The sequence below is a fragment of the Xylona heveae genome (assembly GCF_001619985.1).
Source record: "Xylona heveae TC161 unplaced genomic scaffold L228scaffold_2, whole genome shotgun sequence".
NCBI lineage: Eukaryota > Fungi > Ascomycota > Xylonomycetes > Xylonales > Xylonaceae > Xylona > Xylona heveae.
This window is the reverse complement of record NW_017264194.1, coordinates 1,167,303-1,177,742: the sequence shown is the minus strand read 5'-3', so window position 1 is coordinate 1,177,742 and position 10,440 is coordinate 1,167,303. Positions and strand designations below refer to the sequence as shown.

The following is a 10,440-nucleotide window of genomic DNA, read 5'->3' as shown; positions in this document are numbered from 1 at the left end:
AAAAAAAAAAAAAAAACCAGGCCTGCATCATGCAAAATTTGCGAGAGTATAAGTCGATCGACCCGCTTTTTGATTCTCACTCTTTCGTTTTCATATGTATCGTGTAGTTTCAATCGAGAGAATAAAACGAAATCTTGCAGGAAAACTCCCTTGAGATAAATCAAGTCATCAGGATTAACGCGCCAACTTCAATCTTTCGAGGTTTTTCAGTCATTAAGAACATTGTGTAGTCCGACTCTAGGACTAATGATACTGCAATGCTATATGTCATTGGCTAGGAAAGGGTGTTTCAATGCCTTACAACAAATTGTTAACGCTAGAAGCAGAGAATATGGGTATGAAATTTGCCAAACTCACATCATGTGCTGACAAACGTTGGGCACTCTCGTATTGAACCAATTCGCTCACCAGATCTCTTGCGCCTTCTGTAACATTTGGTAATATCGAATTCCATGGTTTCGGAGGAAATACATGGAATTCCATCTTTCCCCAGTCTGGGAACGTAGTTGCTTCCTTTGAAAAGGGGTTAGCTATTTTTATGCCTTACACTGACGCTCTTGGGATATACCGGCCATGTATCCAGAGAAGGTGTCCCTAGATTTTCGAATATACTTTTGATTAGAGCCAACTCACTCCCCAAGTCACCCGCGTCGAACAATGGTATACTGTCCAGGCGACATGCCTCTGCGGCAACGCACCCAGCAGCCCAGAGATCTAGTGTCTGGCTATAATTGGTGCTTCCAAATAAAAGTTCTGGAGCCCGATATGATGTAGTTCCCACGTCAGTAATTTTCTGAGATATTGGCTCTGATGCCGTATCTCGGGGAGACCAAGCAATCCCAAAATCGGCCAGAAATACTGGCCCATCTGGAGCTCCTAGAAGAATGTTCGAAGGTTTGATATCTCGATGGATTATGCCCAGAGAATGAATATGTTCAAGGGCCCGGAAGAGGCCCCGAAGATGTGACTTGACTTGGGAGAGCGACAACAATCTTTGACTTAGCAGATGATCAAGATCATACGGAACATAAGGAAATACGAGGACGTAATAGCCACCGATGTGCGTGAAAGAGTCTAGCAGATTGATAATGGATGGATGTGAGACCTCGCGAAGAATACGTGCTTCCCTTCTTGAGTCATGGGGAGGCGTCATGGACGCAGGAGCGCAAACTTTGAGCGCAACGACAGCGCCAGCGTTTGATAGAGCTTTATAGATAGTGGAAAAGAGCCCATCGTAACGGAAGGTGGCATTTTGGTAGTCTCCAATCGTTTTCCCAGGACCAGTTTCATCGCCATACAGCCCATCGTTGGTGATGGAGTGATCAGAGCCTGCATCTGACGCTTTGCTTTGGACTTCCTGCAATATCTTCTTACAATAGGCATGGTATTCTTCCTGATAAGAAGTAAGCTGGCGTAGAACATTACCGAAATGACAAGGATTGACCAAATTTTTCATCCGACAACATACAAGGGATTGAGCGTGGACATATGCGTCCTCTTCAAGTGCCTTGGCATCCTGCTGGCACTCTTCAACACCACGGTTGGGAAAGGATGAACGGTATACAGAGATCCTAAGAGCCGAAGTTTTCATGTCAGTCATAACTATAAAGACCTGATTGAGCATCTACTGTCATACTATGCAATCAATTGAATTGTTTGCTAATGGGCCATGAAGTAGGGCACGTGATTAAATTTGGCAAAAAGTGTGAAACACATATCGAATGGAATGCAACACAAACAAAATAAATTCTTGTATAGAAAGCCTTGAGGTAGATCGAACAACATACAACTCGATTACTGAACTCAAACGATCAGTGAAGCTGAAATTTGTGCGCCAGGTAGGTGGAGTGGACATGATAGGAGCAAATGCCGGTGCGACTAATGGATGTTGACCGAGTGAACAGCAACGCCAGGGATTAGAGTTGATTACTCATAGGGGACATCAATGTCTCCAGCTTATCAGATCTCGATGCCTGTTTTGCAATATACACAATGGCACGCTAGATTTTCGTGGTAGAATATTCAAACCACCGCAAGCTTTGTTCAGACGAATTACTCTGGATGCGCGAATGAACATTTTGCCAGCGTGCAGCGTTTGATAGGGTACTTCAGTCTAAGGCAGCAAATAGCTTGGGCAAGGAGTAACGTACTAGCTCCGAACGGGGCGAGGGGGCACCCCAATTTCGGCTCCGGCACGGAGCGAGGGGAGGTAGCATGTCCTCATTACTTAAGGTATTGATGCCAATCCCACAGGTTATCCGATGATGACATTTATTTGACTGCACGTCGTAGAACTGTTTAAGTTCAATGTTGCATGAATCAAATCGCGCGCCTGATTCTTGATCCTTGTAAACGTCTGTCATGGAATTGTCGCGACATGAGTACCCAGCGTTGCTAGTATGATTTCCCCGGTTTTCCCAAGTGACGTTGTAGTCTTTCTGCTGATCGTCTACACGGACAGGGCTCTCTGCAACCAGGTCAGGCCGTCATAGCCTTGAATGAGCGACTGAAACGCATTGGAAAACTCAATTCGGAGATTGCAGATTGGTTGCAGGTCTGATCTTCCCAATCTAGTCGCCTTTAAGATCAGCTACTTAGTCTATTGAATAGGAGCGTCGTCGAGTTGAAGAGACCTATGTCCAAGGACTACGCAAACTCGCACGAAGGCAGCCCCCTGATGAGTACTCTGAACTTGGGTTTGTCCTATCTGATTTCATTCGGAGGAACTTTTATTGATAGTTCACAGGATCTTCCAAATACCATGGCAGAAGATCCTGAGCTCAACCGATTCTTTGGCGCAGTCTCACCACATTCTGGCACAAAAAACCGAAGCAGACATTGAACGCCCTTTGCGTGAATTTATTGCGAAAAACAGAGAAATGCAGGCTATCATGACCATGCAAGGAAATTTAGCCGCGCGTGCCAAAGAAATCGAAACAGCTCAGAAGAAAGTTGATAAATTGAAGGACAAAGGAGCGAAGGCGTCAGCTGGCAAGGTCGCTCAGGCCACTTCCGAGGTTGAAAGCGCAACGGCCACTTGGGATTCACAGGCGCCGTATATATTCGAAAAGCTACAAGCGGTGGACGAAAATCGCCTTAATCACTTGAGGGACGTGCTTACCCAGTATCAGACTCACGAAGTGGACCAGGTAGAGAGAAATCGGATCGTCGCTGAAGAGTGCCTCAACGTCCTCTTGAATATTGAAACTGCGGATGAGATCAAGACCTATGCTATTAGGACCGCGGAAGGGCGCCCCCGCATTGAGAGGCAGAGGAGCAGGACTACTCCAAGTAGTACACTTGCACCTTCGACCCCAGCCATTGTCGCGGATGATGGCGCCAGCCAGGGTTCTGGGTCTGGTAAGTGCCACCTCCCTGACTTGACATATTTACAGAATTATTAATAGTAGTAAGCAGTTAAAGAGCAACGACATGGAGGATTAAGCAGTTTAAAGAGACTTGGAACGGTGATTGGGCGTCGCCGCCAAAGTGCCACTCCATACGGTCGCCCATCGTCTCCGGATAAACGGTCAACTTCGAATCTTGAAACTTTTGCCAGAGCAGGGAGCTCGCGAGATCAATCGCACATTTCTGCTTCGCCCCGAGGATCGTCGCCCCACCTTCCATTGCCTTCAACACGTGAGGAAGCTGAACCGCCTGGAGCCTTTGACTTGCCTTCCTCTCCGAGAGGCCTTTCCAGCTCTCATGAGAAAACAAACGGCAATGAGGACCATCAAGCCATGGAAGATAATCTTATTTCAGGCACAGGCGCACCGAATGGCGTCTCTCAACACACTGGTTCAATTGCAATCGAAGCCGCACCCGAAGAGCCTTCTTCCTTAAGTAAAGAGGTGATTTGTGAATTTTGCTTGGATGAAATCACGAATATGCAATCTAATCATTTGATTAGGAAATTACGGATGCTGAGGGGTTCAGTGTCCCACCCCCCAGCACTGATGCCATATCACAAGCAGAGCAAGAAGCTGCAAGGCTAGTATTTTGAGAACGTGCCCTGGCATCAGCGACTGACATATCTTCCAGTGAAAATGCTGCACCACAGTTTAAGCTCGATATACGAAATGATCCGATTCAGGAAGAAGACGGTGATGCAGAATCAGCTTTGGCAAATGTTGCTAATACACTCCGGGCGGTTCGTAATACAGAAGGATCCTTCATTCTATTGGGAGATTCAGTACTGACGACAGCTCAGCAGGCAGCCCCTAACCGAAAGGCTGGGACCTTGCGTGGCCGCCGAGATGTTAGAAACACCATCTTTGTGCCTTCACCAACTAGTGCAGAGCAAAGCAGCAATGAATCCCCGGGATTGCCACAGTCACCTTTCCGCATCGGCAGGACAGCCACCCTACTGTCCGAGGATCATGCGAATTCAGATACCCTTTCCGTACACTCTTCGCGTTCCATGAACAGTTTAGCTAGCTCTGCCGTGAAGCACCCGGAGTTGCATCAGCCAGGGCTCAATTCATCTCTCATTGAGACTATAAGTGCCTGGTTCCAGCATGGACAAATCAGTAAGGCAGTGATGATTGGCGAACTTGCTTTGGCATTCAATCCGATCGACCTTTCTGCCCCCTTCGGCACCGAAACTCTACGCCTCGAGAACTTTCCCATTCTTGAAAAGGTTGCGCCGAATCCGACTTGTATCACGCAAGTGCCCGACAAGGCTGGAGAATACACTGTCAACCTGGCCAGCATTACTCGCACTACGGTCGCTTTCAAGTACCAGATACATATGCACGAAGGAAACTTCGCTGCCCACATTCCAATCGCGCTCACACCAATTTGGAAGATCGAATCTACTCAAGCCTCAGTCATCCTCAATTATTCCATAAATCCATCGTTCCTGCCTGGGGAGGGTCGGACCGTTCACATGCAAAATGTGATGTTCGTGGTCCATCTTGAAGGCGCGAAGGCGACATCCTGCCAGTCGAAGCCCGTAGGAACATTTTCTCGAGAAAAGTCTGTTATTTATTGGAAGCTGGGAGAGCTCACTCTCGACCAAGAAAATCCACAGAAACGGTTACTTGCTCGATTTGCAACCGAATCTGAAGCTAAACCCGGCAATGTAGAAGCCAGATGGGAAATTGGAGCTGGCAACAATCCAGAGCTAGGAAGCGGCTTGCAGCTCACTCAACTTAATCAGACCAAAGAATCTGCCGGGGGAGAAGCTGAAAGTGCTGATCCTTTCGCAGATGAAAGCGCTATGCCTAGTCCAACAATCACGTGGAAGGAGGTTCCGACGCTTAGGAAACTTCGCAGTGGGGTGTTTACCGCCATATGAATTAAGACATTTATCTCAAGATATTTGGGAATGATACTGTCTATCCTTGACTAAAGAGCAGCTTCAGAGTTGATATATTTGTCAGGGTGTGAATGCAGAGCCAGCATGTGCGACATGTCGAAACATATAACTTAATAACTAATATTTTTAATCTCAAATTCTTCGATATCATTTGTGTGAGGGTAGTAAAATTCACGGACGTTGCATTCCTAGTAGGAATTAGTAGTGGCTTTTAAATCTTCCATACTATTTTCGGTTGACAGGGAGGTTAGCACAATTAGCTGTAATTATCAAGTAAAAACATAACTAAGGCTAGTTAAACGGCTTTTCTTATAGTTAACCGGGACTTCGCTAATTCCAACGGCTGAGTCACCGGCCAAGAGGCAACGAGGTTATCGGAGGATAGTATTGATTTTTATACAAGACAGAGAGCTCCCGCGCATCGTGTGGGTCGAACAGGAAACGAGAACAAGCTAAAAGCGGCGAAAACATAGCAGTCGCGTCAGGCGCAACAAGCACTTCTAACAAGACAAATGCATGAATAGCATCTAGAACGCTGCGCACAATGAAAGATGCCGACTGCTCGCAATTCCACCACACAACCTACATATGACTTCATCTCTGGTACATCGCCGTCTCCGTCACCACCTCAGGCGACGATGGGGTTGCTCGGCCAGTCACAGATCGCTAAGTCTGGTTTGTTTTTGAACATTCAGACCAAGGCGAATCTCCGTATTGACAATCCATACTAGATAATATGAACGAAGACTTGCGCGCTCAACTCAAGGCGCTGCAGTACGAGCTGGAGACCATTAAGCAGGACAAGGAATTCACCGAGCTTCGACACCAAAAAGAGCTTAGGGATGCGCAGAAGCAAGCGGAAGCTGATTTCAAACGCGCGAACGTGAGTGAATGTAATTTGCCAGCGACTTCAGAAATAGGCAGCCTAACATGTCAATAGGATATTGAAAGCACAAAAAATGTCACATTCGCCAGATACGAGGCGTTGGAAAAGGAGTTCAAGGACACTCAGGACCGGTTTACCAACGAAAAGCATGACCTCGAGAAGCAATTACGTGCGATGCAGGAGCAAAATAGGATACTTACTGAGGAAGTAGACGAATCCCAAACGGAGTTGGCGTCTCAGGATCGGCAGAACCAATACAAATACAACGAATTGGAAACGAAATATTCTGCCCTCTCAAGGACGCTCGAAGGTCTTCGCACGGACTTTGGCGCAAATGCTTTACTACTTCAAAATGCACAGCAAAAGATTTCGGAGCGAGAAATTGAGATTGGTGAGATGGAAAGTGAGAATATTCGCCTCAGGGCTCAGGGCGGCGATACCGAGACTTTGGCTGTCATCAAGCGTGAGTTATCAGAACAAATCGCGCATATCAAGAAGTTAGAGTCGACAAACCGAGAGCATCTTTCCGAGCTGAAGCATTTTCGCAAAATGCACAAGAGCGTGGAGGTGGTAGAGGAAGAGAAACGTGTCATGGAAAGCAAACTAAACATGATGGAGGACTTGCGCCGAGAACTGAGCCAAACCCAGCTCCAAAAGCAGATTTTAGAAGACGAACGCAGATCGTGGACTACTTATTTACAAGACGAGAGCAATGGGGACCAAGAAATTGCATTTGATACACCAGTGGAGCTTGCCAGATGTCTGGTGCAATTGCGACTAGACAACGCTTCGCTCCTAGACAGAATTGGTGCTATCAAGGCCGAAGCCCTGGAACGGGAAGAGGCTGCAAAAAGGTTGGAACAAGAGCTTTCCAAAACCAAAGACGAACTGAAAGAAGCCCGAGAGAACGCCCCAGCTGGCAATAGCCGTATGAAAAGCCGACTTGAACGGCAGAGGGTTTTGGCAGTAAAGGAAGTCGAGTACCTCCGAGCTCAGTTGGTATCTTCCCATGAAGAATGGACGCGACGAGGAAACATTGCTGACTGAAGCGAAGAAAATGTTTGACACAGAAGAGACAACCATGCAACCGGAAAATTTTGACGAGCACAAGACAGCTCGAATCCAGGAGCTTGAAGATCTCGTAGATCAATATCGCAATGAACTTCAAGGCATGAATGACGCGCTGGCAAAGCGGGAAGAAGATACCGTTCGAAGTGACTCTGCAGGTATAAAGCGGACCCGGCAAGAAGAGCCGGACGAAAGAATAGGCGAACTCTTTCGCAAGAATCGCAAATTACAAGATCGTAAGAAATCCATTCCATATCGCTTGAATTGAGAATGCACTCACTGAACGGTTTGCCTTTTAGAAGTCTCTGAGCTTAGCAAATCTCTTGCCCTTGCCCAGAAAGACCTCGAGGTTTCAAACTCCCAGCTGAATGTGGTCCATGAGTCATCTCGCACACGGATACTTGAGCTGCGATCCAACCCGACTACTGAGGCACAGAATATCAAACTTAGTACCTTGAAGACCTTGAAAGACGAGAATAGGGCTTTACTTGCTCAATTAGAAAGCAGACAGGAGCCAATTCAGGTGGTCCCATTCAGTACTCTTGAAAGTGCCCGCATGGATATTCGAGATTTGCAAATATCGATAGCAGATAAGGAGAAACGTATGATGCGTCTCAAAGAAATCTGGACGGCAAAGAGTCTTGAATTTAGAGAAGCCGTCGCGAGTATCTTAGGCTGGAAAATGGATTTTATGCCCAACGGGCGGGTTCGGGTCACAAGTATGTTCTATCCCAGCGACGACGATGAAGATGAGAATAGCATCATATTTGATGGAGCGAACGGCACGATGAAGATCTCAGGCGGTCCAAATAGCGATTTCGCCCTCGAGATTCGAAACTTGATCAAGTTTTGGGTGGAGGGCCGCAAGGAGATTCCTTGTTTCCTTGCAGCCATGACCTTGGAATTTTACGAGAAGACTACGAGAGCTGCCAGGATGTAGCAAGGACTCTCTGAGTGCTATGGCAGCTATTTGGATTTCACGGTCTTATACTTTGCAGCAAGTTTTGATTGTCCTATTTTCATAAGTACTTAATCTTCACTAAAAAATTAAATGCAATCGGCAGATAATATCCTTTCTGCTCTAGACGCCCGAAAAAAAAGATGCAGATGCCACTGGCGGTACATTCATTTCTGAGCTCAATAGGCCATTTCGTCGTCTTTTGACCAAGATGGCGCTTATTTCATGCTCTTTGCCTGAGTCCAGAAATTATCCATCTTAGCCCGGCTTAATACTTCTCTGGCCTCGGCATCTGTCTCGCACACTCTACTTCCCCATTTTCTGAACGCCCGAGCCTTCAACTCACCCTCCCAAATCAATGTGCATTTGTTTAGCGTCAAGTCTTTGAGCGCTCCGCTCTCATCTTCTGGTTCCAGCCAGTTTGCCAGGGCTTCTCTGTTGCCTTCTTTAACGCTATATGGAGCTGAATTTTCGGTCCAGTCAATTCGATTGAGCATGAGTTTCTTGTAGAAATTGATACTATGTTGCCCGCCTTCAACAACGACAAGGCTCAATTTCGGGTGCAAGATGCAAACGCCAGTAAGGGCACTCTGCTCAGCGTTTTTTGAGATTTTGAAGCGGTGGCGACCATTCGAGAGGTTATCAATCTTGTAGACGGTGCAAAAAATTCCCTTTGCAGAATCATTTTCCTGATTCGCTGCGAGCTTCTCCAGCCGCTGCTCCTTTGTGAGCTTCCGCTCTTCGTTTGTCTGCCCGTGTTTCTCCGCCCGCTCTGCGATCTCACGATTGACACGAGCCTCGACAGCAGTGGGGTCTTTAACAGCTTCTTCTCCAAGAACACGCATAAGATTACTCTTCTTGACCTTTGGTGGAGGTGGAGGTTCGAGACCGAGCCGGATTTTCGCTTGCTGTTCTTTCAGATCCGCAGCGCGACGTTGACGTCTGAGCTTCGCCTGCTCTTTTGGTGTAAGATACATGGGCTTGGGAGGGGGCATCTTCTTGTCTTGTGGCGGCTCGAGAAGAACTGGATGCTGGACATAAATTGTGACAATCGAGTCCTCTGAGTCGAGCTTGAGGGTTGAGGGATCTTCTATACCATCATACGACTTTTCATTGACCAGTGCTTCATCCCACCACTCAATATCTGGAGGCGCAGGTACTAGAAAGGCTTTGTCTGTATCCAAGTCCTCATCTATGCCAGCTCTGCGAGATGATTCTGCAATTCTTTTCTTCATCTGCTCCAACGCGGCCTGCCGACGGAGAGCATTGGCTTGTTGAATATATTTTCCCTTTTGATTGAAGATCAATTGCCGTGACTGCCTGGCCATAGGCTGAATACTAAGGCTTGTATCGTAGTAAGGGTTGTTCTTTGTCTCCTCGAGAGATGGGCCGGAAAGATCGAGTTGGATTTTGTTCTTAGCCGTCTCCATCTGCGGAATAGCAGATTCAGTTCGTTTGTTGGCCATTGTTGTCGCGAATTTTGGGAGCATGGCCGATTTTGCCCTTACGGCCCGATTATCCTGTCCAACATCACCGAGTAAAGCCGGATGCAATCCAACATCCAGACCTCCTCGTGCCCGAGAGGGTCCCTCGTCAAGCTGTGACTGCTGAAATGCAGGTATAGGAGAAGCTGTGCGCTGTTGCAGCGCCGCATTTGATCGGTTTGTTGCAGCAGCAACCCTTGCTTTCAGTTGTTCGATTTTCGACATACCGCCTGCTGCTTTACTCGCCGGCGGTGCGGGTGAAGGAGAATGTGAAGGGCCTGGAAGAGGCGAGGGTGACGCACTCGACGAACCTGATCGAGTGCTCTGGAGACGGGCGGCAACTGCTGCGGCTTTCGCACGGGCTTCCGCCATAATCTTGTTGATATCCGGCTTTGCACCCGGTGCGCCATTCGTGGTGGGAGCAGGAGAGCCATGGTTGGAGCGAGGCTTCTTTTGGGCGTTGTAGAGATCATCGTCGGGATGAGGCCGTTTCAATGAGTTAGAGACATCGGCCATGGTGATGACTGTCTCCTACAAGCCAGACTTCTCCAGATAATGTTCGTAAGGAGATGCCTCTTGAATACTATGCCCTTTAAAACCGGGTAAAACAGTTTGGCTGCGACGGTCGTGTAATGATGTGGTTTGGTGGTCCTTTCATGACTTGACGATTCGGGGATCTTCGCCTCGTAGCTCCGACGGAAATTGCCGAGCCGGAGGGAAAAAA

General features: G+C 47.5%; 4 protein-coding genes across 4 annotated transcripts; 2 read left to right on the top strand and 2 right to left on the bottom strand.

Annotated features, from left to right (window-relative positions):
- Window positions 1-49: 49 nt before the first annotated feature.
- On the bottom strand, window positions 50-2,042 carry L228DRAFT_63899 (serine/threonine-protein kinase pctaire-3). Its single transcript, XM_018336791.1, has 5 exons — window positions 1,788-2,042; window positions 1,469-1,571; window positions 569-1,393; window positions 358-513; window positions 50-296 (listed from the first exon to the last, which is right to left on the bottom strand). Exons 1-5 carry the CDS (start codon window positions 1,853-1,855, stop codon window positions 261-263), a joined length of 1,188 nt encoding a protein of 395 aa, XP_018190759.1. The 5' UTR covers window positions 1,856-2,042; the 3' UTR covers window positions 50-260.
- A 216-nt stretch (window positions 2,043-2,258) lies between these two features.
- Window positions 2,259-5,499, top strand: L228DRAFT_280460 (hypothetical protein). Its single transcript, XM_018335783.1, has 8 exons — window positions 2,259-2,397; window positions 2,462-2,554; window positions 2,611-2,696; window positions 2,747-3,360; window positions 3,418-3,851; window positions 3,911-3,990; window positions 4,042-4,150; window positions 4,211-5,499. The coding sequence occupies exons 1-8, from the start codon at window positions 2,362-2,364 to the stop codon at window positions 5,297-5,299; spliced, it is 2,541 nt and encodes an 846-aa protein (XP_018190758.1). The 5' UTR covers window positions 2,259-2,361; the 3' UTR covers window positions 5,300-5,499.
- A 96-nt stretch (window positions 5,500-5,595) lies between these two features.
- Window positions 5,596-8,332, top strand: L228DRAFT_63849 (putative M protein repeat protein). The gene is made up of 4 exons (XM_018336790.1): window positions 5,596-6,203; window positions 6,261-7,205; window positions 7,261-7,510; window positions 7,574-8,332. Exons 1-4 carry the CDS (start codon window positions 6,057-6,059, stop codon window positions 8,212-8,214), a joined length of 1,983 nt encoding a protein of 660 aa, XP_018190757.1. The 5' UTR covers window positions 5,596-6,056; the 3' UTR covers window positions 8,215-8,332.
- L228DRAFT_243998 (U4/U6 small nuclear ribonucleo protein) lies at window positions 8,215-10,354 on the bottom strand. The gene has a single exon (XM_018331819.1). The coding sequence runs from the start codon at window positions 10,230-10,232 to the stop codon at window positions 8,451-8,453; it is 1,782 nt and encodes a 593-aa protein (XP_018190756.1). The 5' UTR covers window positions 10,233-10,354; the 3' UTR covers window positions 8,215-8,450.
- Window positions 10,355-10,440: the final 86 nt, after the last annotated feature.

What these genes read in the sequence shown, in the direction of transcription:
- L228DRAFT_280460 (XM_018335783.1), top strand. Translation starts at nt 2,362, where the DNA reads ATGGAATTGTCGCGACATGAGTACCCAGCGTTGCTA. An exon ending in AGATTGCAGATTGGTTGCAG is followed by an intron (nt 2,555 to 2,610) that starts GTCTGATCTTCC and finishes TCTATTGAATAG; the next exon opens with GAGCGTCGTCGAGTTGAAGA. An exon ending in CAGCCAGGGTTCTGGGTCTG is followed by an intron (nt 3,361 to 3,417) that starts GTAAGTGCCACC and finishes AGTAGTAAGCAG; the next exon opens with TTAAAGAGCAACGACATGGA.
- L228DRAFT_63899 (XM_018336791.1), bottom strand. Translation starts at nt 1,855, where the DNA reads ATGTCCACTCCACCTACCTGGCGCACAAATTTCAGCTTCACTGATCGT. An exon ending in TTGAGTTCAGTAATCGAGTT is followed by an intron (nt 1,572 to 1,787) that starts GTATGTTGTTCG and finishes TTCGGCTCTTAG; the next exon opens with GATCTCTGTATACCGTTCAT. An exon ending in ATGTCCACGCTCAATCCCTT is followed by an intron (nt 1,394 to 1,468) that starts GTATGTTGTCGG and finishes ACTTCTTATCAG; the next exon opens with GAAGAATACCATGCCTATTG.
- L228DRAFT_63849 (XM_018336790.1), top strand. Translation starts at nt 6,057, where the DNA reads ATGAACGAAGACTTGCGCGCTCAACTCAAGGCGCTGCAGTACGAGCTG. An exon ending in AGTACCTCCGAGCTCAGTTG is followed by an intron (nt 7,206 to 7,260) that starts GTATCTTCCCAT and finishes ACTGAAGCGAAG; the next exon opens with AAAATGTTTGACACAGAAGA. An exon ending in GAATCGCAAATTACAAGATC is followed by an intron (nt 7,511 to 7,573) that starts GTAAGAAATCCA and finishes TTTGCCTTTTAG; the next exon opens with AAGTCTCTGAGCTTAGCAAA.
- L228DRAFT_243998 (XM_018331819.1), bottom strand. Translation starts at nt 10,232, where the DNA reads ATGGCCGATGTCTCTAACTCATTGAAACGGCCTCATCCCGACGATGAT.